Here is a 23,741-nt window from a genome sequence, read left to right as displayed (position 1 = left end):
ATTTTGCACAGTAAACCATGTTGTGTCCTCTGAGAATGGGGACAGGAAGGGCCATGTGATATCACTAGACACATGTTATCCAGTTTCTCTGTCCTAAGTGCCACCAGCCTAAAAGGTTTACAACTGCTCACAACCAAAAAACAATCAAATCAAAGTGGGCCAAGGAACGGGAACAATATAGACTAAAAAAAGGGTAAACGAACACTGGGTGTGGAAACATTGGAAGGAGACCATATTCTAGCAGTGGTGGCTAGGGTTGGGTAGCTGAAGAAGTAAGGGTGTAAGTAAGTGCTTACCTTGAATTCACTTGGGACTTGCAGCTTTGGGGACGGGACGCCGATTAAGTAATCCACAATTACCATGGTGAGGATGGTCAGGAAAACAGCAAAATCACTCACCATGGAGCGCACCTAGGAGAAAAACAAGAGGGATGACTGTGTGGGGCTGTAAGACAACACAACTATTTTACATCCAGAGAGACACCGCTTGGTTTTCCACAAAACTGAACAAGACTATTCTGCAATGTTCAGACCTCAAATGTACGGAATCACTCCTCATTTGTCAGACGAAGGTCATAAGTAACAGAGCAAATCCACTCTGATCAGATTTTTTATATCCGTTATCCTCTGAGAGCCCTCAATTATTATGCCCAGTGTTGGGGAGGCGCTGCCTTACCTGTAGATGATTTTATTTTGGAAGCAACTCCCAGCTCCATGTAAGCCGCTGGCGATCACTGCTTTTCAGACACTTCCCTACAGGCTTGTTTGTTTTGGGCCTAACAACTTCTTTCACCATCATCTGTGATTTTATTTTTGTATCGAATCTAGGGTCTAACACCAAGAGATTCTGTCAATGGCAAACACAGCAAAAAATTATGACACTGCTATACAGAGAAGCAGGCTAGACTCCACCGTTCTAACAAATTAACCAGACACTACACGCTGGCTATGTCCATATTGCTACAAAAAAATACACACCGTTATTAGGACAGAACCCTACTGCAAAAATGGCACTAAAAGTAAGCAGAACCTCACGGCCATAAAAGACCGGACAATATGACAAGTACAAATCGCACTGCTATAAAACAGACAACAGAAACAAGCACCGACAATACTGTTTTAAAATACTCCAAAACCAGATCAGACCTATTGCTATAAGATCAAGTACTGGCAAAGCAAATAGGGTTTCCATGACCGCCAGCCTATTGGATTTGTCAATGCTTGTTTATTGTGTAATACTTTTTGCTAAATTTTATTATAAGGAAGCTGCCGTCCCCTAATTAATCTAAAAAAAAAATACAGCATTCACTAAAAGCAAAAATATTTTCTGGTCTAAAAGAACACATACCGATACCGAAGGGAACTGCTTTGCGCGTGATTTGCTCCTTGGGAAACAAAAGAAGGTCCTCGCTCATAGCGAAATTAGCCAATGGCTGAAGACCAACTGCCCCATGCTGTATGTATGCTGTAGTAGGCAGAAAAAAAATTGTAACTGTACCACCAACAGACCAATGGATGGAGAGGGCTGACTGAAAGCCTCTATAAGTATATTATACTAAAATTAATAACAATCAAAAGGATTTGCCTAACGTCATACCTTAAAACCCAGATTTATAGCAAACACATAAATGTAAGCAAAACGCTCTCCAGCAGGGAGCAGCAAAGTACTGTGGAAGGAAGTATATATATATATATCGAACAACCACCGTCTCCTCCCGCAATCGCTCTCACTACGATCACGCTGTGGACACAGACAAGGTCACAAGGACCAGAGTTTCAGATGCTGGTTAGATTTTATTCAGCTGTCGCCATAACGTTTCGGCACAACGCCTTGATCACATATATATATATATATAGAGAGAGAGAGGTGCTTCACATAGGGTAAGTGTGGTAATGAGCCTCGGTGCAGTTAGATAGAATACCTTCGTTAACAATTTTTAATTGCAGGTTACATGAAGAATAACACATGCACGCCCCGCCAGGACTGCCGACCATTTCGTAGTATTAGCTTTGGACTACAGTTGCCTTTCATGGCGAAGAATAAAGAGCTCTAATGAAACCAACTTGTTTTTTTATTAGCGCTTTGTGCTTGACTTCTACCGCTTCCAAGCACTTGAAGCAAAAGCTGTTACTCTGACCAAATGTTATGCAATTTACTGGGTTTTAATAATTATTAAGACATTTTGCCGGCTACGCTCCATCACAACACTGAGGGGCAGATGTATCAAGAAACCATTTTGCACTTCTCTAATAGCGATTGTTAAGGAATCGCTATTTGAGAAGTGCAAAATGGTATGTATGTAGAATTTTGCTATTTTTTAGCGATTCCTTAAAATTCCTTAATTGCGATTAGCAAATTGCTAATCGCAATTAAGGAATAATTTTCCCATTCATTTCTATGGGCCAGGAGGCCCATAGGAATGATTGTGCAGTGATTCTCAAATTGCGAAATCGCAATTTGCTAATCGCAATTTGAGAATTATTTCAAGGGTGCAGGGGTGTCTCAAAGACACCCTGCTGCACCCCTCAAATCTACATGTGTGTGCATGTGGCACACATACATGCCCTATGGGCATGTATGAGTGTCACATGCCACCTTTACAAATGCCAATTAGGGCTTTTTTGTAAAAAATCGCAATTTACCACCAACTACAAGTTGATGGTAAAATGCGATTTTTTTACACAAATTCGCACACCAAAAATGTGTCATACATATCATTTAAGGAATCGCAAAATTTGCGATTCCTTAAATGCTATGCAAAAGAAGGAATCGCAAATAATTGCGATTAAATAAATTGCGATTATTTCATACATGTGAAATATCGCAAAACGGCCGTTTGCGAGTCGCAAAGGCCGAAAATCTGCGATTTTCAGCCTTTGCGAGTCGCAAAAGCCTTGATACATCTGGCCCTTAGCAAACAATATGCAGTCCAAAGAGATGCAACGAAAACCCTTAAACCAAACATCGAACATATAAGACAAATATAATAAATAGCTTGTATTCAAAACGCATAGAGTTTTAGAAAAAATGTATTGAAATAGTCAAAATGTTTACTATGGTAGAACGGGTCTCTGTATAAGATTAGTCCTGGGTGGTGAACGCCACTCCGTTCGCAGAGTTTGCATACCTTTTTGCACTTTGCGTTTTGCGGAGTTCCAAAAAACACTGCTCAGCTACTCGAGCAGAGTTTTTCCCCGCTCGCCAATGATAAGCTGGCAAGTGCGAGCGAGGAAAATTCAACGCTAGGCTACTTCTCAGCGAGGTTTCTCAACGTGTGCGGCAGCGGATGGCCGCTTCTGCTCCTTTGGAAAACCTTCCGCTCGCATTGAGGAAGCTGGCGCTCAAGTAGAACTTCTACTCGAGTGGCAGAAAGAAGCTGTGCCTTATTGTGCTGCGCGTGATGGCCCTTGCGCTGATTTTACAGCGTGGGACAAACACCCGGCGCTGAAAATCATCAAACGGCACAAGGTAACACTGCTGTTCATGGAACTCGTGTAGCTTTGCAGAGTTTGTTTTGTCACTTCGCGGAGTTCCACGTACTCCGTAAACTCCACCCAGGTCTATACAAGATTTGGAATGAGGGTTGTCTTCGGGTCGGACATCTAGGATTAGTAGCTTCACTTAAATTTGGAAATGTATCTGTCACACAGAGATAACACTTAAATATGTGAAATAATGGCCTCTACTTTCAACGAATGACAAACAGTGTCACTTAAAAAGTGGGTGGGAAATTCACAGAAATTTGTAATAGAGAACTTGCAAAATATCACATATGCAGAAATACCAGAAACTCAGAAGTACACACTCAACTGCTCCCAAGACAGTCTCCCAGACTGCATGATTGGTTGCAATGAAAACTAGCGAACTCCGAGGGCCTATGGACGCTATTACAGAATGGCTTCATGGTTTATTAGTTACTGGACTGACAAGACTTACACAGCCCTCACCAGCTGAACAGGAGAGGTCGATATGCTCAAAGGATTCACCCAATTACCTACACCCAAAGTATGTCGTAGGTAAGTGGACACAACCCAAGTATATACCCCCTTAAAAATTCTGCCCAGAAATTCCAACCAATCCCTTTATGTAATCCATTTTAACATGATTCGATGTTATCAATTCCAAACAAACATAACCCTATTAGCCAGCCCGTTTCTACCAATTCTGCACTCGCCCTGATCTAAGCACTCAGTGGCAGACGAGGGGCACCCTTCGAGGAAGCGATCTGCTAAACACAGCTGGACAACTGAAGTTACAGTGCAATGCCATGTACAACACAACACTCCTGAACAACACAAAACAAGCAAAGATGGCGAAAGGAAGTAGCTGTTTGGCAAAGTGAATGCATAACTTGGGGGTAATCATTTATAATAATTCCATTGCACGTTTCAGTAATTAATTATAAACATCTTTTTCTGACATAATATTTTCCACGCCATTTCGACCTTCCATGATTCAACAGGTCATCAACAGGACAGAGCAATCAAGGGACACGAAGGGAAAAACGATTGCTGTGAGTTGTGCACAGGGGCAAAGAACGAATCCTGTCAACAACCGCTTATTAAGTGATGGCGAATGGCCTCCAGCAAAGGCCAAGGGGACCCGGGAGCAGTGCTGGAAAGTTACTGAGCACTTTAGGGAGGCTGCAGAGACAGCATTCCTCCCTCAGAGGAACCGCGCCAAGGTCAGACAGGCCCTGGCAGTCTTACGCTGACGGAGGAACGCTCCCTCCACACTGTTGTTCACTATTTGGCGCAACCCGCACGAGTTTTCCTTGCACTGTGTGTTAACCGTGGACTTCGAGCACTTGGCATTTAATCTAATTTGATTCTGCTAACAATTGCCTGAAGAAACGTGAACAGAAGGATTTACTTCTGATCCTCTTCGGCCATATCTCTGTTTATTGATTTATCCCAAATAACAATACGTTTTATAAAGTATTATAAAATTGATAAGATTCTGTTTTTGGATGACACATTTTTGAAGACTGTTGCACATATAAGTTAAACCCTTGTCCACTTAGGTCTACAGGTGACTCCTGTTCTACATGTTGCTACTTGGGTTACACCGCGCCGGGCTTTTAGAAGCTACTTTGCCTCAGATACAGAGAGAACAGTAACCCTTCCTTGCATGTATTCATGCCCCTTCACCCTCCACTTACTTATCTTGGGACGCCAAATGGTGCATTTTGTTTGGCCCTCGCAATACCTGTTAAGCCTGTTCGAAAAATAGGAGGAGGATAGCTTTTTGGACACCCAACCAGTGCACGTAAAAAAAGCTGGGGGGAGGCCGCCACCCCCAAACTTGTGCTGCCCAGGGATTACCGCCGCCACTCATAAGCCACTGTGCAGTGATATTCAAACTACGGCTTGCGGCAAGCCACGCCTTTACATGACTGCTGGACAACAGCACAGGCTGCTGTAATTTCTAGAGAGAGAGAGTACATAATAGAACAGTCCCATTGTATTGGTGGCTTTCACATAGAAGGGAGAAATGAACATATCAAAACTAAAATTCAAGGTGTTGAATGAGAGATACACAATAATATTCAACCTATGTTATTTAATCACATTGGAGATATGCATCTTATACATAGAATAAATCGTAGGGAAACCTAACAAGGTAACAACATTTACATGAATAGTGCCCAGAGATGGGGGGAGGGAGTGCAAGATGGTAGGTGGTGAGAAAGAAAGTTTGTGGTGGTGACAAAATATCACAAGCAATTCTGGTATATATTGTTCATATACCGGATGGTCAAAGTACATATGGCATAATTTCTCGAGAGAGCACTAACATTCAGAAAGATATTACATAAATGGTTAAGTGTTTATTTACAAAGGCAAAGAACAGAACCAAATAAGGAATCCTGCACCACTAACTTTAGCAACATATTTACTTTTAAGATATTTAGCATTAAACATGTACAGAATATGATAAAAGCCTCTTCACATTTCATAAGTGTATTTTATTAACATGGAGAGGCGTTTCACTTTAGCAAATTATTATCAGTGCATTAAGAAGCATTTTTTAAAGCTATAGTTTAAAAAAAATGAACATAGAAATGTTCAGGCCTTCTCCCACCCTGACAAACACCCCAATAGTGAACAAAAAGGCAAGTCAGTAAGTCATCAGGAACATGAGGACCCCCTGGGTGTTCCGGGTTGTTATTAGGTTAACATTATAGTTTATTAAATCAAACACAGGAGCAGGTTTTGCTGATTGCACACCCAGCACTCTAGTATTTTAAGGTGCTCTTAATTGTGATAATAAAGACAATAAAGGCAAAGTGAAGTAAAACAAATGCCTAGAATCACACAATTTGGTCAAGTGGGGAAGCTGGGATTGATCTCAGGTTTTCTAGTTGCACATTGTGCAATTCTATGTCAGTCCAGTTCAATAAACAAGTTACTACCTTTTTACACTTACCAATCCCATGTTAGCGATAGCAAGCAGAGAAGGCTTAACCCAAAATGCGGTAGAGGGGCGGTGATTCACATACTGCATCTCACAATATTATCAAATCTATGTCTCTTCTAGAAACTAGGGGCTTACTCATTGCGTAACAAAAATTTAGGGCCTCCCCCTGCAAAGTACATGGAGGGTTGGGGCCCTCTCCAGCTCACTACCTCTAAATTTTACAGAATGGGAGCCCCGGGAGCCCCGGGAGCTCGGGACCCCGCACCGCAGGGGCTTCTGGGGGCTTTTGTTACACCACTGGGCTTACTTTAGAAGGCAGTACATGGAATGAAACCCTCAAAATAACTCCATTGCTCACTGGCCACACACATGCACATGCTTTGCTTTCCCTATGTCCATCTTACGGTACTCCGTTCCCTGCAAAGACCCTCTCCCAACATGCTGGCATCAATGCAGCCTTTAGGCACAGCACAGGCCATACTTCGTGGCGCCTGGGAACATGTGTACAAGTACCCATGGCATAAGGTAATAAAAGACAATATCTAATTGAGAAGATAGACATGTTCACATCTCAGACAATAATGTCACCCACGGTTGTTCTTTGAAAGAATACGTTGTTGCAGAACTTTGTCCTTCAGTTTGTCGTCAGTTTTATGATTTCTAAAACAACGTTTTTGTGATAAATCTTTGTTTTGATCACATTGATAACACCCCCATCACAAACAGAGGGTGCGTAGAATAAGATTCCATGAAAGGTGTGTCGGGGGCAGTTTTGCTTTCGCCCAGGGAACCGTGCCCGCCCTGCCCTCCGCTGCACCTTAGATCCTTCCACCGGCACACTAGACCTCCAGCCAACTAAAACACCGCTTACCTTGGTGGGAAAGTAATGACTCGTCTTGAAAGTCTTCAGCGTGCTGGACATGGCGAATGTGGTGAAGAAAAGGATGCACGACCAGAAGAGAACGTCCGGGGTATAGGGTCCGTCGTGCCCACAGGCTGTGCCAATAAAGTGTCCGTGCATATCCCGGCATTGCTGAGAAGAAAAGAAGTCAGCACCAAAATTCCACATTAATACCAATGCAATTTAAGTTGATTTTTTTAAAACAGAATAAAAAAAAATTTCAGTAATGCAAAATGCGGCTGGTGCTCGGAAACATGCACTTATACTCAACCCACTGATCCAGTTTGCCAACACAGTCCGGGACCGCCCCAATGCTTGCATGGGGACCAGTCAGCCGCTCCACTTCAAATAAACTCTGAACATGTGCTTTAATTGGACAAACCTTACTCTGGGAATCCATAAATTGAGAGTCAAGGTGGACAACAAAAAGAAGGTGGAGTCTCAATGGGCAGAGTCAAGAAAAAGAAGTACTTCAGTCAATCTATACATTCACAAAGATGTTGGCACCAAAGAGAAACATGACAGAAAATCTGTTCGGACTCAATTAGTTACAAAATCTTCATATAAAAATATCTTATGGGGTTAACACTAGGTGCTCCTCTTGATTCTGTTGGTCCACCCGTATATCACCCGTATACGTTTTCCCAATTGCTAAGATTCAAGGTTGAAAAATTAGCTTTTACGTTGTTTTTATGAATATCTACTTGTATTATTCCTACATTTTCTGGATGCCCATCTTGGTGTAAACCTTGGCACCCGCTGCTCATATTACTAGTATTAGACTGCTCATGCAATGTTTTGTTTACCATGCGTTGATTTACAATGGGGCTTCTGTAGATTGTAGCATCCTTTGATTGCGAGGATAAGTAATCTGTTATTTTGTTCCCCTTTTTCCCTGTGCATAGAGCAAATTTTCTTTTTTTTGATGGAATAGTTGTAGTAGCTGTAAATGTATCCAGCTCTATTATGTTGTCCAGACATAAAACTGTGTCTTGCTCTATAGTTGTTTGTCTGGTTCTCTTTGCTGGCTTATTCCATTGCTGCATTGTACCAGTTCTCTAGCTTTACCAGAACGCATGGCTAAGCGCTTAGGTTCAATCATATGTGTCACCTTATGTAAGTAATAATAATAATACAAATTCACTATATTTGGAATAACTAACACGTGAAAAAAACGATAGAGAGAGGGTCCAAGGGAATGCTTAAAGACCAAGCACAGATACGTCCCCCAAAGAAGACAATGTGAAAAACCAAAGAGTAACTGTGGGTCTAAGCCAACTACCTGTCAATCAGTGTCTGACATACAACTCGATACTAATTATAACTATAAATCAAAAGGTATGATTCAAGCACACCAAGATACTTCCAAGCTGTGAAAGTACCCATCAGTTATCGTCCGGCACCACCCTTGTCATCATCTGGGCCTTATCACACCAATGAGAGTATTCCTGCAGCCACTTCGTATCTTTAAAGTGGATGCCCTAGTGTGTTGAGGGTTTGTAGAAGGTGACCGTGTTCTGATAATTGAAAAGCAGTGCGTAAAAGAAGTGAGTGAGTGTGTAAGCGAAATGAGATGTATAAAATTGGAGAGCAGGGAGGAAAATAAATTTATTAGGTACCTCTCATGCTTCCAATAGTTAAAACCAGTGCGGGAACATAGTAGGTTAAACAAATAGCTACTATTTAGATAATGTAGGTCAACATGTTTCTGCAGTCTATGGACCCATCAAGGTATCCGCTGCTTTCATCAGGACCAAATCTCGCTACTGCATAAAATCAAGATAAGTGAAAAAAAAATTACATTACGTTACAATAGTGTCACCTGGGTGTCCTAGGTATGTACAAGTCCTCCAGGGTACTGTTAGGTAGGAGGATGGTACTACGCCTCACCTGGCTGCGGCTCAGGAAGGTAGAGCACTGCTCTAATAGAAAGGAGCAAATGAGGGAAATGGTCAGTGGTAGATGATATCAAAATTCTAAATACAACTAGTGCACCCAATGGTATTTAGGAAAATAAGGCTGGTCTTTAATTAGTTTAGCGTTATATTAGGAAGCGCTCAAGAAATATGATACAGATACTAATACTGGTATGGAGACTATGACTTCTGAGGGTCTATAGTTTGATATGACCAGACACACCCGGAAGTGCTTTAGAACAGTTGCTTTCAAGGTATAGGGTATGTCAGTTCTTATTGTATGGGTGCTGGTTGTCTTTGTTATTCTCACGGCTTTAGCAGTATGGATGAAGCGGGAAGCAACCCCTGTATGAAACCCTGAATCGACATCGTGACATGTACAATCACTCAGCCGGCAGCCAGTATCTGCCCCCGGGAGTTCGACCTGCGCGGTGGAGTCTGAAATGGCTTGCGTCTTTGGGAATGTTGTAACCGAGCAACACTGTTAAACAAACTCGGTAATTGTGCGCTGAGCCAGCCCAGAGCATGTATGCCACTATGCGTGTGTGATCTCTTGCGACCAGGAAATTGAAAAACTGCGCCTCGGTGGGAGGGGACTTTAATTACAATGAGCTTGATATAAGGATGGGATGAGATAATGAAGCAGAGAGAGAGGTAGTTAAAAGGATCTCTCAAAAATAACTGCAAATTATGTCTGACATCTGTAGTGGAAAAAAGGAGAGTAAGAGGTTGGGTCTCCCGGATCTCTGGAGTAAGCCTGAGGTAGCATGTATAAAGGTATCCCGTGCTGACTTGGTGAGACTCCATCGCAACCAACAACTGGAGGATGTTGTCACCAACTCTGCGCTGGGATGCCTAACCTTAGACTTTTTGAGTCATAAAGATGAGTATAAACTTGAGCCTTTCTTGGATGAGATTGTCCCTACCCAAGCAAGGAAACTCTACGTCCAATTCAGGTATGGCACACTACCCCTTAGGGCTTTCTCACATAAATGGTCTGATAACAAATCATTAGAATGTCCAGCATGTGGGGCAAAGGAGGAGTCTGCGCCCCATGTCTTCTTTTTCTGTCCATCTTATAAGAACCTCAGAAAGCGATGGCTTACTCAATTATGTATAAATTTGGGGCTTAAGCAGTATCACCAGGCACTCAGGATTTTAAAATGTGATACTTCCCAACCAATTGTATTCTCTGTTTCCTGTTACTTACATGCCATGTGGAGAAGGCGCTGGTCATTTATTAAAAACTAGTCTTGTGGTCAATGTTTTGCCTAGTCCTGTTTGCTGTGTGATATCTTCATTCTGATCTTATCATATTTTTAACTTGTACATATCCTTTTTATCTTTTTTAACTTCTTTTATCCTTTTAGCCTTTGAGAAATGTAATCAGTGTCTTTTTTTCAATTACTCATATTTGTCATGATGCTTTTTTAATGAGTGTATTATGTATTTTGCATCTTTTATGGTCTTTGACCGAAATAAAGATTATTTGACTGACTGACTGCAGTGGAAGTATGCATGCCAGCCAATCAAAACACAGTAAAGCAAAATGGTCCTTTATAGGACATACACAAGAATACAGTGGAAAGACATTAATTCAGAAGCAGGGAAGGGAGTTAAACGAGTGAGCCATACAATCATTGGTATTGAGATGATCCAAAACTCACTATGTATTGTATTATTCACAATAGGTCTTCAACAATAGACATCTAAACCTCTATGTAAGCGAGACCAAAAAAGGACAGGTAAAAGAATGCAATGACTGTGTGGCACCAAAGTTGTCATTACACAATGATGGACCAGAGGTCCCTCAGAAGACAGGCGCTTGTGTTGTAACAACACACATTTAGAATGAGCAATTACTAAAACCACAGAATAGCAAAAAACGGTGGGTGTTTAAATCACAAGATTAGAAAGAGATGTCATCCTTACCAAATAGGAACATACATTGATGTATCTTATGCTATATGGTGCAGTGGGAATTTCAAGAGATGATTAATCATTGGAGATGTTGGTTGGTGGAAGACTGTTTTTCAACTGCTTAACATTCATTGGTTAACACTAAATCATATCTCTTTAGATAAACCTGTAAATGCTTGGAATTATATCATGGAACATAAAGGTCCTCGTGTCAACTGTGAGTACACTGACAAGAATGCATGCTACAGGGGTCAACATTAACAGTACCACAGAGAGTGAAATAATCTACAGTAGGAGAACTAAATGCACAGCATCACAGGGGGTTATCAGTGTTGTGGTGGATGTCCACACTAGTGTCATTTTCAAGTCATCCATCTTCGCATGCCTTGACAGGCCACAGACTTACGCTAACAGTAAGGTTGGACCAGTTCATTTCAGAGGCAGAGATGTTGTGGTCGCTCCAGTACTTCAGTGTGTGATTGTTTGGATTTTCGGGCTCGGTGCATTTACAACTATTAAAGAGAAAAAAACAGTTTAAATTGTTGGATCTCGTTTTTACACTTCTGTCAAAAAACGAGGGCGCTCAGTAGAGTAACATTTAGTGACAAGTAATATTCATACACTTAGGACTCTGAATTTCTTGTAGTGATGTCAAGCACACCACCTACACCCACCATTAGTTAAGTCTCTACTACACTGCTTGGTGCTGCACAGAGCTCCCATCTTGGGATTTACTCTATATATGAAATGGCAAAACCCTCTCTTATGGACTCATTAAGATTGGTGGACCTAGTATAATATTGACACACAGTAATGGTGTTGCCACACAATATCAACGCAGGCTCTAGGACTACAATGCAAAACCAAGCTGTAATAACAAACAAGTTACTTGCCTTTGATAACACTTTATCTGGTAGCGAGATAGTCTAGCCACAGATTCTTTACATTTTGAATTCTCCACAAGTGTCAGACTGGATCCAGATACTTTTCAGCCGAATCTCTGGGCACCGGGGCATGGCGTTGTATCACTCCGTGATGACGTTGACTCCGATTGTGGCGTCAGTGGAGTCATAAGTCCACTCCGGTGCGTGGACTCCAGTTTCATCTGTGAAACCTTACGGGCCATAACGCGGAGCCACAATAGAAACTGGTTTTGAGAACATTGTGCCAACAAAAATTAAGGTATCTTTGAAACAAAAACTAGGAAACAGTAATGAGTTCAATGGCAACACCAAGACAAGATCTACAAGGTAAGACCAAAAGGTTAGTTGAATCACACAACTACATCATATAGCGATCACTGGTGCATAAAACCTGTACTGAAAAAGGGTAAAATCCTCAAACCCAGACAAGGTCCATAAGGACAGATCAAATGGTTTGATGAAGTACATAGCTACTTGAAACACTGACCACGGTGTATAAACCAGGCTTGTAAAAGGAAATACCTCTTCCACTACAAATCGTTTTCAGAGTGGGGAAGATGGGTAGGGTAAGGAATCCGCGGCTAGACTATGTTTTTACCAGATAGTGTGTTACCGAAGTTTAGTAACTTGTTCATTTGATAGACACATCTAGCCACAGATTCCTTAAGTTTTGAATTAACTACCATAGCTATACCCACCTGGAGGAGGGTCTGCAAACTAATCCTACAAAAGTTCACAGAGAGAGAACCAGCAGGTCGAAGTTAACAATAGACCACACATATATAGGAATTAGATTAAAAAGAGCATAAGCTCCTTATAAAAACTCTGGCAAGGACCACAGGCAATCTATTTAAAATATAACTCTACAGGCATGGAAAAAATCAAGCCCAAGGGTAGCAGAATAACACTGTGTCAGAGAACAACAGTCAACAGTAGGACCGTGGTACATGACCGCTAAAGGGTGAAATTAACCTATGGCCTAGAAAGGCCAAAGGTAATAACGAATGGCATGTAAACTTACATTCCTTACACCAGTAAGTAAGCATTTGAAGGAAATCTATAAAAAACGGTTCCAGAACACATCCACATTAGAGCCCATATGAATAAACACAATCACAGTACGGTCAGAAAGACCAAACCAAGTACAAGAACTAATGCGAATCAAACTCGTATCCTTTGAAAACATCATTAGATAAAATTAACACTACATGGGTCCCACAGCACATAGAACCCTTGGAGACGGATAGATGGCAATTATCTAGACATAAATCTGTCATAAATAATGAACAAACAATGTTCAAATCTATATAGCTCATACTCCATGTACATACATACATACATCATACATATATCCATAATATATATATAGCTTGGAGCTCAAACACGTTAAGGAAAGAGGAGCCGACCCAGATTGCAGTGAGCAATGTAGAAGTTTATTTTGTGAAGCTCGCCCGCCAGCATAACGTTTCGGCCTGCCCAGAGGCCTTGGTCACATGACGCCAGCTTGGGAGGGAGTTCTATTTAAAGGGCAAGTGCTCTTAAAGCAGGGATTGTCATTGGTCAATTAAAATCGAGACATCAATGCCACAAAGAGAGGACTATAAAATACATAAATGTAAAATATATATATAGGATATAACATACAGTCACAGATAAAACTACAGTGAAGAGAGAGGCAAACTGCAACTCGTAATAACATGTGCAAAAACTATAATATATATCCTGTCTTATTGTATATAGCAAAGCTATATCTAAATATGCACAACACAGATACATTACACCTGTGTGTATGCTATTTGCCCGTATAGACAAAATGGAACTGAAAAAACAACCCATGATCCCTACACAACAGAAAATCGAAATAGACAAAAGAAAGGAAGAGCACCCCTTCAATAACACACCGTGGGTGACTTAGCATTAAGACAATAACAACTGACCAAAAGAATCCTGAGAGGCTGTTAATATAATCAGCCTACAAGAAAACACAGGAAAATAAAACCTGGCCAACAGCAAACACTTACGACCACGCTTGTCCCAATAGGTTATAATGAAGCACACCACAACCCATCGAAATATCAAAACGAGATATGGAATGTGAACATTCTCTTTAAGGAAAGAAGAAGTCCTCCCAGAAAATGCTGGACATGGCTGTAAAAGCTAACCTAGTAGGGTCAAAATATTTTGACACTGCATTCCAGATAACCTTATAAGCAGTGATCGCGGAACAACGATGTTCTGAGAATGAAATAGACCGTAGGACCTCCATAAATGGAGGTAAGCATTAGGAATATAATCATTCAAGTATACAAAATAGAACCCTTGAACAAGCCACATGTAGCGTCTCCAAGAAAGAGAAATGCATATCAAGGGACAAAAGCCACCTGCAGACAAAGAATGCACAACGTGATAAATTGGCATAATTCACTCACAGGGTAGCCTACCATTTGCAGAAATCACCTAACACAAAATCAATTCGTGCAACCCCTGATTTCAAAGCAAATTGCACTGAAATGAAGGATCTATCAAACAATAAAGTCCTTGTGGAAATATTGGCGAAACAGTCCCAAAATTGCACTGAAGTGGAAATTCGGAGTAGGTGTAAAGAAGAAGCATACTCTCTACATAAAAGGTCTCCCTTAGGGCATAAGCAATAAGTCCCTATAAGAGATACCGAAAATCAACAGTAATGCATACCAGCATATGAAACTGCTTCCAAAGAAACATGAGGTATAGGTAAACTTCATAACCAGAAGAAACATCACAAGCAATTAACTCTGGAGCATGAAGCCCAACATCAGAGGAGAAAAGAGGAAGGGAACAACCTATGCAATAGGTATCCTTGTACCACTTAACCTGTAAAAGAAACTGTTGAAACAATAATATCTGCTAACCGTAGGAACACCACATCAGGTGTCATCAACAGGCAGAACTTATACCACCATGGTAGTGCCATAACATGGCCATGTAAGAACCCACATATTAATATTCCCCCATACAACAAAACGAATAGGTATATAATTAGAAAAAGAGAAGTAAGGACTCTGCCTCACTTCTTCTATCATAGAATCACTGTAAAATCGAGTCGGCCTGGCACCAAAAAGATGGGTACTATCAAAGGGCATATCGACCAATGAAACCTGGACAGCTTTTGAAAATCCGGAGGTCTGCAACCAGGCCCAACCAGGCCCAACGCCGTCGTGCCACAGAGTATATCATGGCCCGTCCGACTGAATCAGTAGTATACATGCCGCATCTAATAATCAGCTTAACTGCCTGCTGTCCATCCTGAATCAGCTGTTCAAGATTAGATTGGAGGTTATCCAGAAGAATTGGCAACATAGCCTGCAAGGAATCCCACAAAGCGTGAGAAACACATACAAGAACACAAGACATGTTAGCGGACTTTAAAGCAGAATTAGACAAGAAAATTATATGTTTACCACACAAAACTTGTCTCCTACAATCTCTATCGAATGGAACCTTAGGTAAAGAATCCATATTTTGTGAGGCTGTAGCAGCCTGAACTACCAAACTACGAGGGGTATGATGTATTAGGAGACAAGCTGGATCTCCCGGAGCAGGCAAGTGCCTGTGAGATATAGCCCGAACCACCGAGACCACTCTCTGCAGCATTCGACACAGTCTGCCACAGCACCCTTCTACAGCGCCTCAGAAACATCGGAATCCAAGGAAAGGCACTGGAATGGATCACCTCGTTCCTCACCGGAAGAACCCAGAGAGTCAGCCTCCCACCATTCAAATCCGAGGCCTCTGAAATCATCTGCGGCGTACCACAGGGATCCTCACTCAGTCCCACCCTCTTCAACGTATACATGAGCCCCCTCGCGGCCATCGCCCGCCAGCACAACCTCAACATCATCTCTTACGCGGATGACACTCAACTTATCCTATCTCTCACCAAGGACCCCAGCACAGCTAAAACTAACCTACACGAAGGAATGAAAGAAGTCGCCGAATGGATGAAACAAAGCCGTCTGAAACTGAACTCAGACAAAACAGAAGTCCTCATCTTAGGTAAATCCCCCTCTGCATGGGACGACTCCTGGTGGCCGGAAGCCCTCGGAAAAGCACCCATCCCGACAGACCACGCACGGAACCTTGGCGTCATCCTGGATTCTTCACTCTCAATGAACAAACAAGTCAGCGCCGTATCCTCTTCCTGCTTTAACATTCTTCGCATGCTCAGAAAAACATTTCGCTGGATACCCTCTGAAACAAGGAAAACAGTCACCCACGCTCTAGTCACGAGCCGACTGGACTACGGAAACACCCTCTACGCAGGTACCACCGCTAAACTCCAGAAGAAACTACAACGAATCCAAAACGCCTCAGCCAGGCTCATATTAGACATCCCACGCAACGAACACATCTCTGGTTACCTTAGAGACCTCCACTGGCTACCCGTCAATAAGAGGATCACTTTCCGACTGCTTACCCACGCACACAAATCACTCTACGACATCGGACCAGACTGCCTCAACTCCCGACTATCCTTCTACACCCCCTCCCGCCAACTTCGCTCTTCCAGCCAAGCCTTCGCCACTGTACCTCGCATCAACAAGACCACCATGGGAGGCAGATCCTTCTCATACCTGGCTGCCAAAACATGGAACTCACTCCCCGCTTACCTTCGCCTCACCCAGAATCACCTAGCGTTCAGAAAGCAGCTTAAAACGTGGATATTTGACAAATAATCCACCTCCCCTTCATAAGCGCCTTGAAACCCTCTGGGTATGTAGTGCGCTATATAAATGTTATGACTTGACTTGACTTGACTATCAGGATTGACCCATGTTCCCAATAGTGTGTCATACAGGGGCTCACTATATGGGAGTACAGGCTCTTCAAGAGTTGGACAAGTCTCCAAAATAGGCTGTAACAGCCCAGAATTTTCAGCTTCACCCACTAAAAGGTGACTTCCGGAAGCTCCACCATTAGAGGAAAGTGGAACAACATTCTCCTCATTTGAGTCTACCGATTCCACACCCAATGCCGGTTGATGCCGAGAATGCGACGCCTCGACATAGAGCGGAAGAGGAGAAAAGACTTCGATCCTCACCGCCAACGTCAATGCCAGAGTCCGCCGATCAAGAATGGACACCAAATGTGGAAACTGAAAGTGCTGTGCACTGGCACTGGGCCCATGTCGGCCGATGCCGGCCGGCCGGCATCCACCCATAAACCCTGACAGCCCAACTTGCACCAAGGCCGTATCCAGCAGTGTGGCTCTTCTCACCTTCTTGGCACCCTACACTGCTCCAGAGGAAGGTGCGTGCCCAAAGATAAGATGCAGAGAATTGTAGCACTCTCTCATTTGGGCCAATGATGCCCCCGCTCCTGGAAAGAAGGGGAGGAGTGGATGGAGTTGTGTATGGGGATTTATATGACTCCACTGATGTCGCAATTGAAGTTGACGTTATGGAAAACAAAGGTGCCTAGCTTATTCAACATAAATGCAATACAGTATAGGAACACAATGGAATACTATACGATTAAGGTTTCCTGACCCAGCCGGGAAAGGAATTTATTCTCAAGAAACAATGTCCAATATACAATACAAATTAAATAGCATGACACAAGCCTGTGCCGTACCGACAAAGGAAAAGGAAAAATAGGAGTAGAGTGAAAGGGGTGTTTTTCAGGCAAAGGAAGGGAGCAAGAACAGGGCACTGTAGACAGATTAAAGATCACTGACAGTGTCGCCTGGAGTGGAGTATACACAATCTCATTTGTAAATATTGTGAGTGTAAACCCACTCATGGGTGTCGACGTTTCGATCCCTATTGCTCAACAAGATACATGGGATCATCATCAGGACTTAGAGATAAACAAAGCATGCCTGAATGTAATAAAGCCTGTTAGGAGAAACAAAAAAGATAAAGAGTTTTAAAGGTACCACTAAGAAGTAGTTTACACATGTCTGCCAACGTTGCAACACAGTCGAATTCGCAGTGTGTGAACAAGTGCAGGGTGTCCGTGCCAGGTAAGAGAACATAGCAATGCTATTTTGACAATACTCGGAATCGCAGTGACATGCGTGGTATGCTGCGTTATCGGACTGTGCAGTGATAGTGATAGTTCGTCTCAGGACATGGTGGTGAGTTGGGATTCTCATTGTGCAGTGGTAGTGCAATTGTTGGGTCGTTCAGATAGTTAAGACGAATTCCTTAAATGGTTGTATTGTAATGAAGAGATGACTAAGATGTAAAAGAAAAAATGGAACTGGACATTTGGGGCTAAACTATTTTAATGTTAATTATAACACCAGTCACTTTTCACTGTCACAATGTCACTGTCACTGTTAATATGCCCACGCACCCCCACACCCCAATGGTCAGCCCACTTAGCTATCCACTCCAAGATGGCTGCTACCAATGCCTTCTCTCACCTTTCCAAGATGGCTTCCACAGCGGCAATCACGTGACCAGTGAGGGAGTATACAAATCGCTCCCACACACTGGTCGCTGCAGGGAACCGGCATTGACCGAGTATCCACAGCAGAGGCAAGTCGTCATTCAGACTGAGTAAGTAACCCAGAACTAGAAAGCTTTTCCTGTCATGGCCCACTTTTTGAGCCGCGCACTGATCTGATCTCCCTTATTCATTTCAGCGCCTGAACACCACACTGTTGGTGCACTGCGTGTATGGCCATTGATGCCTACACTTTAAATCCCGTACCCCGCTCTCACGCAGAGTGGAAAAAGGTAGGTCCCTCCACGCCCTGCTACTATTGCTCGGAGCCTCCAGGCCCTGTTTTTAACACTCTGAACCAAATCCAATCCTTAAAACTCTTACAAGGATTCCCGTTTACAATTGTTTTCAGTGCGGCCACCAGACGAAAACGAAAACGGGTAACGAGTTTTTTTCAATTGTTAAAAACTAACATTGCGACTGGATCCCAATAAGGGCCTCCATGACATACAACCCCGTGGTATGTTTCTAACATTTATAGCTTGCTTTCCTCTGCTCAATAAACAAGTGGACTCGCAACTGACATTTTCCACTTTTTTGTGCCCCCAGCCTGGCGTGACAACTTCCGCCAGAAAAACCTAGAAGTGCAGGAAACCTCCCACGTGAGGCTTCTTACCTCGAATAATAGAGGTATGAACCATTGATTTCCCTTCTAAACAGTCCAACAAAAGGGGTCATAGAGCGTCTCACCCTTAGCCACTTATCCACTCGTAGCCACTTAACTATCTGAACGACCCAACAATTGCACTACCACTGCACAATGAGAATCCCAACTCACCACCATGTCCTGAGACGAACTATCACTATCACTGCACAGTCCGATAACGCAGCATACCACGCATGTCACTGCGATTCCGAGTATTGTCAAAATAGCATTGCTATGTTCTCTTACCTGGCACGGACACCCTGCACTTGTTCACACACTGCGAATTCGACTGTGTTACAACGTTGGCAGACATGTGTAAACTACTTCTTAGTGGTACCTTTAAAACTCTTTATCTTTTTTGTTTCTCCTAACAGGCTTTATTACATTCAGGCATGCTTTGTTTATCTCTAAGTCCTGATGATGATCCCATGTATCTTGTTGAGCAATAGGGATCGAAACGTCGACACCCATGAGTGGGTTTACACTCACAATATTTACAAATGAGATTGTGTATACTCCACTCCAGGCGACACTGTCAGTGATCTTTAATCTGTCTACAGTGCCCTGTTCTTGCTCCCTTCCTTTGCCTGAAAAACACCCCTTTCACTCTACTCCTATTTTTCCTTTTCCTTTGTCGGTACGGCACAGGCTTGTGTCATGCTATTTAATTTGTATTGTATATTGGACATTGTTTCTTGAGAATAAATTCCTTTCCCGGCTGGGTCAGGAAACCTTAATCGTATAGTATTCCATTGTGTTCCTATACTGTATTGCATTTATGTTGAATAAGCTAGGCACCTTTGTTTTCCATAACGCAGTTATACCCATGGTCCTTAGCTATCCGTTGGGTTCCCCTTGTTTCTAAAAAAAGCAATTGAAGTTGACATCATCACAGAGTTGTACAACACCATCCCCCAGCGTGCAGAGGTACTGCTGAAAAGTTTCAATATCCAGTCTGACGCCTGGGGAGAATTCAAAAGTTAAGGAATCTGCGGCTAGATGTCTCTATCAGCTATAAGGTACATGGTATACTACATAATTAATTACATTATTCCCAAATTATACTGATCTGGTATCCAGTGTTGTAGGTCACTAAGGTCTCATTAAAAATGGCCCAAAGAAAATTTATATATTTATTTCACCTGTTCATCGCTAACAGCAGAGGTCAGAATGTATAACGCGCGATAAATAGCAATTATTACAAGTTTTTGGACCAGCAAGCAAAATTTGGTGCTTACTGCACCAAAACTCACTTGATCTGGCAATTACTGGGCATTTTTCCCTTATTAAATTCAGGCAGGTTTGATCTACCGAAATTTAACTTGGGATGTATGACGGTACAACGCGTACCGTCACAACGCCTCCCTTTACACCGCATCCCTTACAACGCAAGTCATTACCACGACTTGCGTTGGGGGCGCGGATTTCGAATAGTATAATTTACTATTCTAACACCAGTCCCCGTGGACCCCAGGGAAGGTGTTGGGATAGTAAATTTACTATTTTTAATCCTTTAGCGCCCTCCAGCGCTAGTCGTGGTAACGACTTGCGTTGTAACGGCCGCGTGGTAAAGGTACCGCGTGGTAAAAACTTCGTGGTAAAGGATGTTTACCTTTAACTTGGTATGTAAACTTAATTGCATCTAGCTGCTAATGGGTGTGATAATATTTACATAACTTGTAATTCAAATCCATGCACAAAAAGGAGTTTGTAAAGGGGTCAGGAAATAGTAGCCCACTTGTAATGAGGACCTAAATGTTTGAAGGCCATTATATCCAGAGGGAATCCCAGTAAAAGCACGGCTTATGTCGGAAAATTAAGGAAAGATACCAAAGAAATTATCATGCTGATCTCCAAGGCAGCATATTCCACAGGGATTTTTTTACTAGACAAGAAGCTGCATTGGCTGTCAGAAAGAGACAGCAGTGTTCAGTGGCAGTGAGTTGAGCATTTCCCAGAACATTGGTTTCCCATAAATATAAATTAACTGTCTAACTAAGGATTAAAGCATTGTTAGGAGCTACAATTATAAACCTGCAACTCCTTGAACAAAATGTAGACTCTCACAAAATATTTGATTTTGGTTAGGGCAGGAAAGGGACCAGAAATAGAGGAGTGGTCTGCAGGAGGGTGTCACACACCCAAGGGTCTGGACTACACCATGGAAGTCAATTCACCAAATCCCAGCCGTAGCAGAATTGAAGTAGTTAATGGTTTAATCTGGAAGACATCACCAGATTGACCCATGGCCTCACCTGCAGCCCCATTGAAGGTTTTCATTTTCTGCTGAGAGATAAGAGAAGAGCAAGGGTTGAAAACTACAAAACTTAAACATTGCTCTAAGAGCTGTGCTTATCTTTCCTTCCTTCTTATGCCGTCATAAGCCCTAAAACGGAGGTAGTAAAGGCAGTGCCAAATAGTGTGTAATTTGTGCTAGTGGTGAAGGACTGGGTTATTTAAGACCCAGCGGTGCCAGGGGACAACACCTGAAACCTTCGTGGGTAACCTGTTCCGGCGTACAAATGACAGAGACACGGGACACTTCCTTCGGCGTCAAAGATTCGAGGTTTATTTACTGCAGGGAACACAGAAGTCACGTGAAGTACACAGCATGTAAGTTCGCGGGATTTGATTCAAATTGCTACTGTGGATCGCTCCTTTTATACAGTTTTCTCCCATACGTTAACATGGTACACAAAGGTTTACAACTTGGTTCCCATCATTATCCCCAAGAGGGGTCGCTTTGATGTATTCAAGGTCCGGAACATAAGTGCAGAAACATTCGGTGGTTCCCAACTGTAAAAACCCATCTTCCAACCATTAGTACATTCCAATCGGCAGTAAACAGATCGAAGAAGGAACAAGGACAGGTGCAAAAGAAGGCAGAAACAGTGGGGAGATCGGAAAGGATGTAAAAGGGGTGGTATCGGGAAACACGAACCGCAGGCATCGAAGGGACGTGCCTAATGAGATGCACGGCTAAGACAATAGACCGGCACGGCAAGATGTGCCTCGAGCGGGGACATCTGCCTTACAGTATCATCCCCCTCATCATAAAGACACTTTCAAAGGAAACGTGTCTTCCGCAAGAGTCTTGGGAATCCCAGGGTCGCGAAGCGGACAGCGTCCGTTCGCTGGCTACTTGAGGGCAAGAGACAAAATAGATGCCGTATCTAAGATGGAACCCGTGGGTACAGATAGAAACCCACGAAACAAACGAACGGTTTAGGTTAGCACAGCGACACTGCGCACACCCACTAAACTCGTCATTTGCGGTTCATAGATACCAGACTCGACCATATTCGTGCGAGTCGAAAACACCACTTACGATCGTCACGGAACCTCAGACGCTCCTTTTGCCCTCATGTAGGCAAGCACTAGTCAGAATCATACTCGATATTCATCAGACCGTCTAGATGTTGCTGCAACATAACTCTGTCCAACTGAGCTCCTTTGGTAACAGGCGGCTGTCTTATACACGTCGTAGCACAGAGGTCACATAAGGCAGGACCACACTGCACACAAAGGCAACACGTGAACAGAAACGCTACAACAACTCCGATGATCATCAGAATCTTCCAACCCCAAGTCGACATCAGGCCCCAAAACCACCCAAGTAACGTCCAATCCCCTACGTCCACGTGTATGGACTCAGAGATCTTATGCAACTTTGAGATGGCTTGATAGACAGTCGGAGCGTTGTCTGGAATGAAAATACAGCAGCTCGAATGGATCACCTTACATACTCCACCTCGATCTGCTAAGACCACGTCTAAAACCATACGGTTTTGTAACGTCATAAGCCTATCCGCCTGAAGTTCTGTGGTGATATTACCAAGGGCACTGGCAGTGATATTAGCTGTCGATTCCACCACTCGAGTTAATTGTCTCAGGTTCCTACTATTGACCATAGGTCCCCAAAACGGGAGGAAACCCTTGAAAAAGTCTCCTGCCTCTTGACCGGCAGTGTCCTCTTCGCTAATCACGCCTCTCACAACTCTAGTCTTGTGATAGTCTGCATCAACAGTGAACGTCGGAGGCAACAGATTTGCGATATAACATGAGCCCACAAAATTGGAGGGCAACCATGTATACGCACGATCGTGGCAGACAAAGTATGTACCCTCGGCAGCCAGAAACACAGGGGAAGAGAGCATCGGCAGGATATAAGTCTCGGAGCAAGCACTCTCTCCAAGACGAGCTCTCGATCTTCGGCCACGACCCAGTAAACAGAAATTACCAAGGTGGGGTACGACCCATATCGGAGGCGAGCTTCTAAGCTGTTTTTCATCAGTGAGCGCACTATACTCGACCTTACTCAGGACCCTATAGGCTTGTACCTCTTCCTCTGGGATGAGCGACGGTTCATAGATATCCCTATCTAAATCATCTATCGCTATAGTCAAAGGTTTTTGGTACGAACCAGGACCAGAGTGGGAAGGATGTGGCTCTCGATTGGGGTAAGAATCTAGTGCACTTCGAAACATTGTTTGAAATGCTCGAGCTGAACCCTGGGAACTATA

The 23,741-nt window shown here is 43.0% G+C and overlaps 1 protein-coding gene across 1 annotated transcript in view; it reads right to left on the bottom strand.

The window, feature by feature from the left end:
- The window catches only part of SLC4A8 (solute carrier family 4 member 8), a 675,897-nt gene that overhangs the window by 153,017 nt on the left and 499,139 nt on the right, over positions 1-23,741 (bottom strand). Inside the window, exons 15-17 of the mRNA XM_086965936.1 lie at positions 11,564-11,669; positions 7,292-7,453; positions 297-410 (exon numbers count right to left, since the gene is read on the bottom strand). Of these exons, the coding sequence (XP_086822062.1) occupies positions 297-410; positions 7,292-7,453; positions 11,564-11,669 (382 nt within the window). The remainder of the gene's footprint in view (positions 1-296; positions 411-7,291; positions 7,454-11,563; positions 11,670-23,741) is intronic.

This window comes from Lissotriton vulgaris, chromosome 1_1, assembly GCF_964263255.1.
Source record: "Lissotriton vulgaris chromosome 1_1, aLisVul1.2, whole genome shotgun sequence".
NCBI lineage: Eukaryota > Metazoa > Chordata > Amphibia > Caudata > Salamandridae > Lissotriton > Lissotriton vulgaris.
This window is presented reverse-complemented; position numbering and strand designations above follow the sequence as displayed.